Source organism: Athene cunicularia (genome assembly GCF_003259725.1).
Source record: "Athene cunicularia isolate RWA chromosome Z unlocalized genomic scaffold, athCun1 chrZ_part1, whole genome shotgun sequence".
Lineage (NCBI taxonomy): Eukaryota > Metazoa > Chordata > Aves > Strigiformes > Strigidae > Athene > Athene cunicularia.
In genome coordinates, this window is record NW_020799142.1 from 8,448,488 (window position 1) to 8,461,973 (window position 13,486).

The 13,486-nt window shown below is 38.4% G+C and overlaps 1 protein-coding gene across 3 annotated transcripts in view; it reads left to right on the forward strand.

The window, feature by feature from the left end:
- The window catches only part of DTWD2 (DTW domain containing 2), a 93,540-nt gene that overhangs the window by 35,138 nt on the left and 44,916 nt on the right, over positions 1–13,486 (forward strand). For all 3 annotated transcript variants that reach the window (XM_026865588.1, XM_026865586.1, XM_026865587.1), the window contains exon 3: positions 2,460–2,554. In XM_026865588.1, coding sequence (XP_026721389.1) covers positions 2,460–2,554 — 95 coding nt within the window. The remainder of the gene's footprint in view (positions 1–2,459; positions 2,555–13,486) is intronic.

Sequence of the window (13,486 nt, forward strand, 5' to 3'; positions counted from 1 at the left end):
GGGGGGGGGGGGGGGGGCAGTGCAGAGCATTTGTTATTAAGGTGCTTGTCTTCTGGAGCAACTGCTACATGTGCTGAGGCCCTACTTCCCAGGAAGTGGCTGGGTTTCACCTGCTGTTGGGAAGTATAGAATAAAATCTTTTCCTTTGCTTCTGCACTTTTGCTTTTCTTTATTAAACTGCTTTTACCTTGACCCATGACTTCATTTTGATCTTATTTTCTTTCCCCTGTCCTGTTGAGGAGGTTAATGATAGAGTGTCTTGGTGGGCACCTGGAGGCCAACCAAGTTCAACACCACATGAGTCTTCCATTCCTGTTTCTATTTGTGTAATTCAGTGGTCAAATAATGAATAAACAAAGAGTTGCAAGTCACTATTAGAACACTGACAAGAACAAAGGAGAGAGTAACTGCTCACTTTCAACCAGTAAATCAAAAATAGCAGATATAACAACAAATATATATATATTTGTTATATATAGTCTTGTTAAATAGAAATGGTTTTTCATGAAGAAAATTGAGACAAATGAAACCTTTTCAATGTTAGTTTGTCTTAGCTGTTCATAAGCTTCTGTTCTCAAAAATACCTTTCAGCTTTGTATTTTATATTTCATCTTCCTGTAAACATGGATTGTTTTTTAGATTGGAAAATTTTATTTTCCCTGGTAAGTGAATATATTCATTTGATATGAGAGGGAATTCTGAAGTAATGATATGACATTGGAGAGAACAGTTGAATGACTTTCCCTTGTCTGATGATAGCTTTTTTGATTTTGCTTATCAGAGACAAATAAATGATTTTCTTCCAGTTCCTTTATTCCCAATTCTCATATTCTAATGAATAAGGGAGTATTCTGATTAGTGAATTGGTATATTATTTAGTTATGATTAAATAAAGACAATTATTTCTGTACCACCACTGACGGCTTATTCCACTTTGCTGAGATAGAAGAAATCAATGTTAGTTTGAAGGATATTTCTCCTTCACCTTGCTAGCACTTCACTCCCCAGGTACTTTGATCTTCATTTATTCCTAGGAGGGATAAATGCTGCTACTGCTGCTGCTACCATGCAAAGTGGTGGTGGATGTGGCAGGACAACTTATTCCTTCAACTCTGTGATATTTTGTTTATAGATGATCAGTAGATACGCATCAGAAAAAGTAAAATCAATAAAGGTTATAGGCAACAGTGATAGAAGTCTTTACTGAACTAATTTAACAGCAGTTTGGTAGCAAGACAATGTGAAAGCCACAGACAGCTGCACACTGATACTTGTGGAATGTTAACAGCCACCCAGAGAGAACTGAGACAGGTAATCAAGGCTTTACGTGTTCACAAATATTGAATTGTTGATACGTGGCTCATAAATCAAAATATGGACCAAACCCCCCTTGGGTTTTCATTAATTAATCCTGTGGTTTAAGGACTGCTTTTCAGATTTTAATTGTCTGAATCATGTGACATTCAGTTTGAGAGCATTACAAGAACTAGTTTCTTACCCGTTTAGGGCTTTTGGAATCCTCACTTGACCTCTAGTGTCTTGCCTCCTGCTATATAACCTTCCTTTGTTCCTCTTGTGATAAATAAATAAACTGAAACTTTCACTCAGTTTTTGGTGTTGGCTTGATGTCTTCATTCAGTGCAAGATAAACCTATGCTTCCTCTTTGCTGATGGGAAAACAAAAATTGATGAGCTAAATATTCAAGCTCAGTTTGCAATACTTCTTGTCTAGACAAAAACTAGTGTGTTCCCAACTGTGTTAAAAAAAGAAACAAATTGCTCTGAGAAGTAGGTAGTTTGCTTCAGTGAGCAGTACTTCCTTCTTCCTCCATTTTCTGAAGCCCTGCTCCAACACAGTTCTCTTTAATGCTCTTTGAGATCTGAAAAGCCTGTGCTCCCCACAAAGGCGTGGCAGCCACCTTTCTTATATGTGGCACAAAGGTGTAGGCAGATGCTTGGTCAACACAGCCTAAATGGCACAAGGAGTACTCATGGCAGTGTTGGTGCTGTTGTCCTGGTTACTGTGAAGTGACAGCAGCATGGAGATGTTTGTATTTCACAGTCTATTCTGATGCACTAAGTGCTTTTATTTTTAGCACCTGTTTGTAGAAATCAAGCCTTCCCCTCATTTTCCAATATAGAGACTTTAGCTCATCAACCTGTTACACTAATGCTAATGCTGGTTTTTGCCCACTGTTTATTATTCTGTAAAGTTCTGTTGTTTAGATTTGGATAGCCTAGTTCAGGTTTATGCTGATGATCATACCTTAACACTGTCAATCAGAACAGTATGATTTGAATGCATCAAAATTGGGTAATTTTTCTTGTAGATTTTTTTTCTGTTATCTGGTAAGATTTTTTTCAGTGTCTTTAGTCAATGCAACTTGAAAGTAAATGGAAACATTAACAGTTCGTAGAAGCCCTCTTTGATTTTATTCAATTTTTTTTTTTTTTTTCAGGAGAGTCGAGTGTTAAGGACAGTACCTTTACTAGCAGCTTGTCTTCCTTCAGACAAGTGTAAAATTTTGGTTGGTCGACGTTTTAGTGAAGACAGGTGAGTGGCATTGCCTATGCATTTTCTGGTCCTCTGTAAATTATGGATTTTTTTTCACTGTCTTATTAATAGCCAACAGTGTTCTCAATTTTTATTTCAAGTGTGCACGTTCACTTTTGATATATGCTTCTGGTTTCCAGCAAAGATAAATTATGTATAACAGTCAGAAACACTTATATGTCTTCCTCTAACTTATGCTGTCTCAGTTCTGTGCTCTTCAACTCTAGCTTTTTTCAATTCTGTTCTTACTTGGTACTAGGTTTGTCTTGCTGTTCTCTATGGTTCTTTTCATGTTTGCTTTCTCTGCCAAATGATTTGGTGTTACTGAAATGTAAGTAGTCATTTTTACTGAAGTGTGAGAGATTGTACTTGAGAAGGGAGTCCAGTGGTGAAAAAATCTCAGAGAATGTTTTTGTTGTTGGTTTTTTTTTTTTTTCAAATCCTTTCCTCTTTCTCTTAAAATTAATCATAAGAAAGCATAGCTTTCAACTTTTTAATTTTGTTTTTTATTATTCTGAGTGCTTGGACAATATTGGTCTCCCACGTAATGTCATTAACCTTCACTAGATAATCTCTCTTAGTAACCAATTCTTGGTACAAATGCAAGTGAAATTTTTCTACATACATTTTCAGTCAAAGCAAATAAAAATCATGAATACTGATGAAGGAAATTAATTCTAAAATTGAGTTCAGTATTTGGAGAAAACTTTTTGTAGAGTTCAGTGAACAACAATGTTGGAAGGGGATTCAGAATGGTGCTCCCATAACTTTGAGCTGCCTGTATAATAACTAAAGCACATTAGAAATACTGAAAAACTAGAGAAAGTTAGAGATAGAAATTTCTCTTCTGTTAATCTTCTATTATAATAACTATAGTAATTATCTAAGAAGTTCTAGGTTACAGAGAAATTGTACTGTCTTCCTATTAAACCTGAAAATTGAAGCGCTTTTTCATGCTGATATGCACAGGGTGGAACACTATCAATACACTCTGCTTCTAGTATATCTCCTTAGAATTTTCTTTAGAATTGATGATGTCAGTGTTAAAGCTTCTTCAAATTTGAATTCAGACACATTTCTCTAACCTAACAGATCCTGTTTATATCAAAACCAGTTGTGGAACATCTCAGCCTCAAAATAGTTTAAATGGATTCATAATTATCTTGTTCCTATGAAGGTTTTTTTGCCATAAAACATACTGGAGGTGGTGAAGGAAATGAAAGTTTTCCTCAGGTTAATATGAATTTTGGTGCTCCAACTTACCTGGATGCAGGGCTAAAAGTAGTTAGGTAGCAATCATGGCTCCACTCAGTACCTGCATTATGCCTCTTTTGTACTGTGGATGTAAGTGAGACTGCAGAAATTGGTAGTGCTCCATCATGGACTTCATTCCCACCTTTCTGGGGAGAGGAAGGATGAGAAGGGGAGAAAAGTTATTTTCTAGCTTTGCAATGTGTTATTGCTACATTTTTTTTCTTAGCTATATATATATTCTGCCAAATTTATAATTCATAATCATTATTTGTAAGTAACACTCACTACTTGAATAGTTGGTTAGAGGATCATATCAGTGTTATCTTGGACTTCTAGCATCCTTTGAGGCCATAAACTGTGAGAAGTGTTCTGAGAACTCACATTAAAAACCTAGAATGACTTAAGTTCCTTCTCTGTTGTGGTATGTTCTATGAACAGGCATGTGGTGACAGGCGTGGAAACATTGCAGTGTTTGGCTGCCGTGAATGGCTGTACTGGTGCCTGTCCTCTTTGGGTGAAAATCTCTACTAATGGGACTTTTAAAGCCTCATGAGCTCATGTTTTAGGGCATATTAAACTAAGCAGTGCTTGTTTTTTTCTGGTTTTCTTAAAAGCCACACTGTCTGTAAACAATTTGGTAGCTACTGTACAAGCAATTTAACCTTACCTTGTGTCAGGGTATGACCTCTGTCTTTGTTACTTGGAAGAAAAAATAATATGAAAGAGTGCTTGCTGATACATTTTATAAATATAATTGTTTTGAAGCACATTAAGGCAATACCTTTTCTTTTTTCTTTTTTTTTTTCTTTTTTTATAAAGTTGTGTGATATTATTGATGTCCTTTGCAGCTTCCACCAAAAGTGCATGGGTTGGAAAGGAATAGAAACAGTATAACTCTAAATCTGTGCTTGTGTTGATCTTGCATGTGAACAGTACCTGCTGTAAAATGTGGTGCACACATTATTCTTCTGCATACATACAGAAGCCCTACCACGCAGATTTGGGAAAGTGGTGTCCTTGATGTTTGCCTATACATTTGTAAATTATCAAGAGTAGAATAGTAGTGGGCATATTTGTTTTATCACAGGATCCAGCAACAGCATGGATCTTGGCAACAGCTCTGAAAACTTAGAACACTTCAAGGTAGCCTTTGGGAGCATAAATAATTGTCATTATGGATTTGAGTGAAAATTAAGTCATACACAGCAGCTGATTTTTTTTTAAATTCTCTGTCACAACATCTCTATCAAGCAACAAACTGACAGTTGTTCATCTGTAGCTGTCAGAAGGTTTGCTTTCAGGTGAACGTACCATCTGAGGTGGGTACTCTTTCAGTCTTCATGATCCTCTCTTGAAGAGGAAGGCAAGTTTGTTAACCAGGTGTATGTAGGTTATTTTTCCTCATTTGTCCTAGGGCTACAAAATTACATTTTTCCTGTGCTTTGTAACCAGCGTCCAAAACCAGTGAGGAACACAGAGGCATTTCTTCAGGAACTCCAGATAGAATTGGGTACTGCAGAGTAACTAGGCTGATTTGAAAGCTTAACATTTAGGCATCTGATGTTTATGACAGTAAGACTGAAAATAAGGATTTTTTTTGTGTGTGTTTGGGTGAAAGGGTAAACATAAAGCACACTTTTTTTTTTCTCTTTTTAGTATTTCCTCTACACATTTCCACCTTCTTGCATCACCTTTTCTTGTGGTTGAGAACTGATACACAAATTATGTAGATTACATTTAGCTTATTCTTTATTGACCTGGTTTGCAGAAAAGCCAAAGAACTGACTTTCAAAAGTCTTGCCAGAAGTAGACAGCTAATCAAAGCTTTTTTTGAAGTTGTTATCTTCAGCATATAATTGACACAGTAATGGTAAAGATGAGAAGTGATTAATCCAATTGGTTTCACCATTGCTAATTTGTGATTTTTCCTAGTCTTGTCCATTCTTCCTACAATTTGGCATTTTAATTCTTCTGAAAGTATTTAATGTTTGCATGGTAATGACTCATCAGATGGTATTTCTGAGTTGAAAGATCAGTTCTGTTGGTTATCTATGTTTTTCTCCCAAACTACTCAAAGACATTAACTTCTGACCTTTTTTGTATTGATTACATTATTATCAGATATTAGGGTTAATCTTTGATGTGCTAAAATTATTAATTTAAAGTGAACAGTTTGGCACAAGTACTTACTGAACAGTGGTATTGTAAAATCACATTTGTGAATTGTTCATATTTTCTATTCAATTCTTTTTATAGGTTTAGAATGAACTCAGTATTGTAGTATGGCAGACAGGGGTGTGGGAGGGTGTAGTTAGCATCACTGCCAGACTGGAGATTGAATTTTATGTAAAAGTGTAAAATACTACTTTGTGTGTCTGACATACCTTATTAGTATAGATACTGAGCCTGTTAAATATAGGTACCTTTTAGACATTGGCTAGAAGGACAGCATAAGCAAGCAGAGAGCTCAGATTATTTGTACTGAAATTTTCAAAACTTTCCTGCAAAGCAAGCTTTCTTACTTGCCTGAGGTCAGGCTGATTCCATGGTAACTGGAGTTTTCACTTCTGACTTCATGAAGTGACCACCTATCACGTAACAGACACTGAAAAATTGATAGTAAGGATTAGCCAGACCTACCTAAATAGTGTGGTAGGACTCTAGTTAATTTCTAAATTGGTGGTAGTTTAACTTATTTCTATTAATTTCTGTTATAAGGCTGTTGTTTTGGTGGTGTTGATGCTGCAAAACCCAGGAGAATGACTATAACCTTGACAGAGTATGTTTTACCAATAAATTTTACTAGAGACTCTTCTAGTGGCCTGTACCTTAGATTTTTAACCTTCTTGTTCTTTTTCTAGAAAGAAAAATGCAAAAGTTTATATTGATATTTCAGAATATTTTAATCCTGTATTTGTGAAACAAATGGGTTTTCAAGTATAATAGTTGTAATGTGTGTAACAATTACCTTCATTAGGAATGGTAGAAAAATGTTCATACGCATTTTTTTACCATTGTATCCATTTTATTTTGTTCCTCCCTCACTTAGAAACAGTGCTTTTCTCATGACTGTAGTTGCTGTTTGCTTCATGTTTTGTTCTTTTATAAAATAGTTTTGTTTTGTATTGACAACTCCAGCCATTCATACTGCTACTTTTCTGCCTGTCAGCATTCAAATGTGCATAACTTAGGCATAATTTCCTTTCCTTTTTCCCTTGCCCTCTTTGATATATTCATGTTAGAAATTACAGATGTCTTTTGGTTTTTTTTCCATTCTTTGATTAAGTTTTCTAGCAGCACAAGTCCAGATAGAAATTTCCTATTTTTCCCCTCTTGCAGCATTGTTTCATCTGACAATTTTACAAATCTCTTACTGTTTTCATTAGCTACCACCTATCCAAGCCCTTCTGTTTCACTTAAGATTTCTAGGTCTTCCTTAGTTGATGGTATCTCAAGTTCTTCAGCATTAATCAAGATAATTTGTATTTCATAGTTCTTGATCAAACCTATTTTTATTAAATCAGTATCTCTGGTTCAGTGCTTCTGCTTATCAAAAGCATATATAATTCTTGAAACATAATGTTCTCTTAGGTTTCTAAATACTCCCACCTCCCTCTGAGTAATTTCCAGCAGCATCTTCCTTTCTGTTCTTACTCGGTCATGAGATGATTATCAGTTTATCAGTGTTCATTGCTACGATTGTCAGCCCCAAAGCTGCTTCCTGTTTTTCACTGGTACAACAGACCTTCCCATCCATGACAGAACAAACTTTCTGTGCCCACCTTTTTCTTAGTTATGCTACCTTTGCAGATAAGCAACTCTAATTTGTCATTCAACTTAATTCAGAGTATTTTGCAACCTACACCACCATCAAGACTTAATTTTTTGAAACATGCAGATCTTCCTCCAACTCTTCTGCTGTTTTTCCTCAATACTGATGAATACTCTAGGATAATATTGACAGAATATAGTAGTGTGGTTTTTGTTCTGCAGTGGCAAAAGAAAATACTTTTCTCATCCCTTCCTTTTTTCTAGGTAAAGTATTTCATCTAGTGACGCTTTATCTTCTCATGTCTCTTGGCCTAGTGTTGTGGTTTGAGCCCAGAAGAAAACTGAGAACCATGCAGCCACTCACTGAGCCCTTCCCCCTCAGAAATGGGAAAGTGAAAATAAAGAAAAAGGCTTGGGAATTGAGATAAAGAAAGGGAGGAGTGATTTCCTTATTATGATCATGAGCAAAGGACAGACTCCTTAGAAGAAGAAAAAGAACATCTATTTAATTCAGACAGTGTCAACAACAACAACACCACCACTTAACAGACAGAGTAGGACAGTGAGAAGCATTATCACATCTTAAAAAACACCATGCTTCCATCCCTCCCTTCTTCCTGGACTCAGCTTTGCTTCCAATTTCTCTACCTCCTTCCCCACAGTGGTGCAGGGGGCAGGGAATGGGAAGTGTGCAGTCAGTCCTGTAGCTTCTTCCTCCTCAGAGGGAGGACTCCTCACATTCTTCTCCTGCTCCAGCATGGGGTCCCTCTCACAGGAGACAGTCCTCCATGAATTTTCTCCAATGCGAGTCCTTCCCACAGCCTGTAGCATTTCCTGAGCTGGTGCAGCATGGGTCACCCTCACAAGTTGCAATCTTCCCAGCACTGGACCACAACAGCGGGAGCTTCTTCCCATACAGTTCCAGCCTTCTTCAGGCGCAGTCACCTGCTGTGGCATGGGGTCCTCCATGGGCTGCAGGTGAGCACCTGCTTCACCATGAACCTTCATGGGTGGCCTGCTGTCTCACTGCAGGCTGCAAGAGTGTTGCGGATGAAAGTATTAACACGGTAATGTTTTAACAGGAATTTTAGATTTATTAATAAATAACAGCAATTGATCATTTACAAAATGATTTAGAAGATATTATAAAAAAAGGCGACTTATTTACAGATTCTAAAATGACAAGATTCACACTAACTTACTTTACGGTACCTTAATTTATACATATGTACATGCACGTACACAACCACTAAATGTATAGACACATACACAGAAACAGAAGTATTCAGATCCAGTAGAATGAAGTATGTACCCACACACTAGCAAGCAGAGAAAGAGTGAGTGAAATTGAAGCTACCTCAAAGTAAAATTTCCCTCTTCCTGAGTTCAGAGTAAATACTCACAATGCCTTGGCATTCAACGAGCAATAATTGAGACTTGAGCAGTTTGATTTTGCCCTGGCCTTCTGTCAACTCTGGCAGCAGATGATGCTTTAAGGGTTTTGATACTTGAGAGGTATCCCAACTCAGGGGAGATGCTGGTCACAGGCCTGCTGCGATCCAGGAGAGCTCAAAGGGTCTCCCTTGTGGTCACAATTTATAGGGTCCAAGCTCAAACAACACCCAGCTCAAACAACAAGTATTCTGGTGCCTTTCAGCAGTTGCACAAGAACTTGATGCATGTGCAATTCTGTTATTGTTCCCATATGACCACTCCCCAGGCACAGGTGTGCCAGGCTATTAGGAGATGATGGGCTATTATAACCTTTCTGAGCAATCAAGAGGTGTAGGAGCCAGGCTGGTTAACGGGGTGCCTTAACATTAGCAGTCCTTATCTCCACAGATTGATGTATAGCTTGGGGGAGATGGGTGGAATCACACCTAACACCAAGCAGCCCAAGGGGTGGGGAGGGGTAAGAATTGCACCACCACAAAGGGGGTCTCTGCATGTTACAGCACAGTCCCTTCCTTCTCCTTTCTTTCACTGCACTTGGTGTTTGCAGAAGTGTTCTCGTTGGAACTCACAACTCCAACTCCTCTTTTCAGCTTCCCCTTCTTAAATACATTATTACAGAGGTGCAGCCACTGTTGCTAATTGGCTCAATCTTGGCCAGAGAGCTTTGAGAAGCTTCTCATAGCGGCCACTGCTGTAGCCCCCTCCCCTGCTATCAAAAACTCCGCCACTCACTCAAACCCAGCACACCTAGTCTCATCTTTCAAAACTTTGTTTTAATCTTGGGATGTCTTCTATATTTTGATGTTCTCATACTGTTTACTTTCTGTCCATATTTCATCGTTTTGCCTTCCGAATGCTGTTCTTCTCTGGGTCAGCTTTGTGTATTGGTTTCATAGAAGCCTGCTTCTTTTTTCTGCATTTGATGTTTACTGATTCTGTACAGATGTGTGGTCATATCTCGCCCAGATAGTGAAAACCTGCAAATCTATGATTTTCTGGAATTTAAGGAGAGGTCCTAGTTCTCTGATATGTTCTGGTGATTGTTAAGCTTGAGCTTACAATTCTTGTCTTGACTTTCATCTGTTTTTAATATTATAGCTTTAAATATTATAGCTTTCTTTATCCTTGATAAGTATAATAGTCTTTTCCCTTGAAGGTCCATCCAAAATCAACTGTTTTCTAAGCTTATTGAATTGCTTTGTCCTGATTATTTTACAGGTCAGGATGCTACCTCTTGTTGTCAGACTCAAAATAAGTATGTAATTTTCAGAGCTTTTCTTTACCTTATGCCCTGTCATCCCACTCACTCTTGAAATATGTACTTTTACCTCCTGCTACTCAAAGATGCATGTTTCTTTTTGATTGTTGGTTGAATTTGTGTCATGATTGGTGACAATCAGCAAGTTGTGAACAACCTCAGCAAGTTTGTCAACAATATCAAGCTTTGTGGTTTGGTCAACACGCTAGAGGGAAGGGATGCCATCCAGAGGGTCCGTGACAGGCCTGAGAGGTGGGCCTGTGCAAACATCATGAAGTTCAACCAGGCCAAGTGCAAGACCCTGCACGTGGATTGTGGCAATCCCAAGCAGTGTGATCAGTGTGTGCTGGGCGATGAGTGGGTTGAGAGCAGCACTGCAGAGAAGGACTTGGGAGTAGCAGTGGATGAAAAAACTGACTATGATCCAACAATGTGCACTTGCAGCCCAGAAAGCCAACCATGTCATGGACTGCATCAAGAGAAGTGTGACCAGCAGGTTGAGAGACATGATTCTCCTCCTCTACTCCACCCTTGTAAGACCCCACCTGGGGTACTGTCTCCAGCTCTGGGACCCCCAACATAAGAAGGACATGGACCTATTAGAGCAGGTCCAAGGAGGCCACAAAGATGATCAGAGGCTGGAGCACCTCCCCTTTGAGAACAGGTTGAGAGAGTTGGGATTTTCAGCCTGGAGAAGAGAAGGCTCCAGGGAGACCTTATAGTAGCCTTCCAGTACTTAAAGGGGGTGACAGGAAAGATGGTGAGGCACTTTTTACAAGGGCATGTAGTGATAGGACAAGGAGTAATGGCTTTAAACTGGAAGAGGGTAGATTTAGATTAATTCATTTAGAATAATGAAAAATTTATTTACTGTCAGGGTGGTGAAACACTGGTACAGGCTGCCCAGGAAAGCTGTGAATGTCCTCTCCCTGGAAGTGTTGAAGGCCAGGCTGGATGGGGCTTTGAGCAACCGTCTAGTGGAAGGTGTCCCTGCCCATGGCAGGGGGGTTGGAGCTATATGATCTTTAAGGTCCTCATCAACACAAACCATTCTGTGATTCTGTGACTCTGTGTCTGTTTAGGCTTGGTTGATTGTCCTGGAAACACTTGTAATGGTAATTAGTCTCTGTTTATCTGTCTGAAAAACTCAATTTGCCGTAAATTTTAATATGTGCATGAAGGATCATAAGTCAGGCTCCCAATATACTGAATATACTTGAGGTTTTTGCTCCCCATTATTCTTACTATAGGTTTCTTATTCCTTTACTTAATCTGTTTTATGTCTAGTGTGTAAATTACTTGGTAGGGACTAGATACTTCTGTTTTCACAGTTCCTCAGTGAACTGATGTCTAGTCTCCAAAAAGGAGGGTATTCAGTGCTTGAGTAATGCAAATTCATGCGTTAGAATTTATACCTGAAACTTATGCAGTTGTAGTATTATGTGTGTATTTGTTCTGCAAATGTAGTGAGTAGTATTCTTACTATAGCACACGTTTGAGGCTTTCTAAGCACATTAGTGTGTGATTACATATGCATGAACAGACGTAGCCTGAATCACATTCGGTCTTGATCATGTTGGCATGGGAACACCGAATGTCTGTCCTTTTCTTCTTCCTTCTACTCCACAAGCTAAAGTTGTTCTTTTACATAGAACTATTTAATAACAAATTGTATTCAAACAATGACACTTGGAAAATATTTCACTGAACTTTCTGTTAAATACGCTATAAGAGAGGGCTAACTTACTGTCCTGGTTCAGCTAGGATAGGGTTAAGTTTCCCCAGCAGTGGGGAGGGAGCACTAGCTGGGTTATTCCATACGGTGCTGTCGTCAGGTCCGGGTGCCCAAGTGTGGGAATAGCAGAGTTATGTGTTTGTATGTGTACACCTTCACTGATGGATCCCTGCGGTATATCTCTTGTTCTGTTTCATTGTTATTACTGTTATGGTTATTGCTGTTATTTGGTTTGTTGTTGTTACACTCTTGTATTAAATCTTTCCTTATCTCAACTCTGGGGTTTGTATCTCACTCCCTGCCCTGTCCAGTCCGAGGGACAATGGCAGCATGGTCTTGGATCCTGGCAGGGTCTAAACCACCATACTTATGCATTGAATATTTCATCTCGATCCCAAAGTTTGGACTTCAGACATTGCCAAGTGTAAGTTTAGGTGTGTGCCACCCCTTTTGGCAGAGCCTGTTTCTTGTGTGTTATGTTTGCACTGAGAGTACTCTGGAAAAGAAAGTTTACTGAATTCGCAGTAGGTTATGGGGGTTGCATGGTAGCAATGATTAAGGTGATAAAAGGGAACCAAGATGCCCATTTGGTCAAGATACTGGCACACTTCAAGATCAAATCCAAAAGTCTGCCCAGTTAATTATATTCAACAATAAGTTTGTTTTACATAATATAAATTTCAAGCTCTGCACTGAAAATGGAGTGTTATTGTTAGTACACAATAAAGTGAGCAAGGGTGATTAAAAAATTGTGTGTGGAGGACAAAGGGGTAGCTAGGGTATTATCTCATTTTGTCTAGGTAATTTTTCTTTCCTGAATACAGATTTAAAGTGTAGTTTATATAGCTGAACAAACAGTGTGCAGTATTGTTTTCTGAAACTGGAGTTGAGGGGAATGGGGTCGGGGAGGGAAGGGAAGTGTGCTAATGTCTTGTTCTAGCATCATACATAAGACCATATCTAATGATTGCAGTATGGTTTTTTTGAGCAGTAGGTTTGCTGTTCACTATGGAAATATTAGGGGAAAACCAAGGCTAGGCTTCCCTGCATTAATTGCTTAAGGAACCTGGGTATAACTTAAACCAAAATATTGCTGCTGCTTTTCTGTAGAAAGAATATTAATTTTCTTCATAAGAAGACTGTATATTAGTTTTCTTACTTCTTTCCATTACTCTAGATAAGCCATAAAATGGTTTTGGTAAGTTTTATGTTGTATACACAGTAGATAGGAAGAGGTTACTGAATGCAGTGTAAAGGAAAAAGGTGCCTTCAGTAGAATGTTAAGACCCGTGTTTTAGTGCATAAGAATCTGTTGTTGTTGTGGGGTTGTTTTAAGTTTTGGGGTTTTTTTGGTGGGGGGGAAGAGGTTTGCAATAACTCTTTTTATTGAGGAAGTCATTAAATATTTGAGGCACTTGATACTGAGGCCCACTGACAGAGCAAATACTTGCCAAGATAA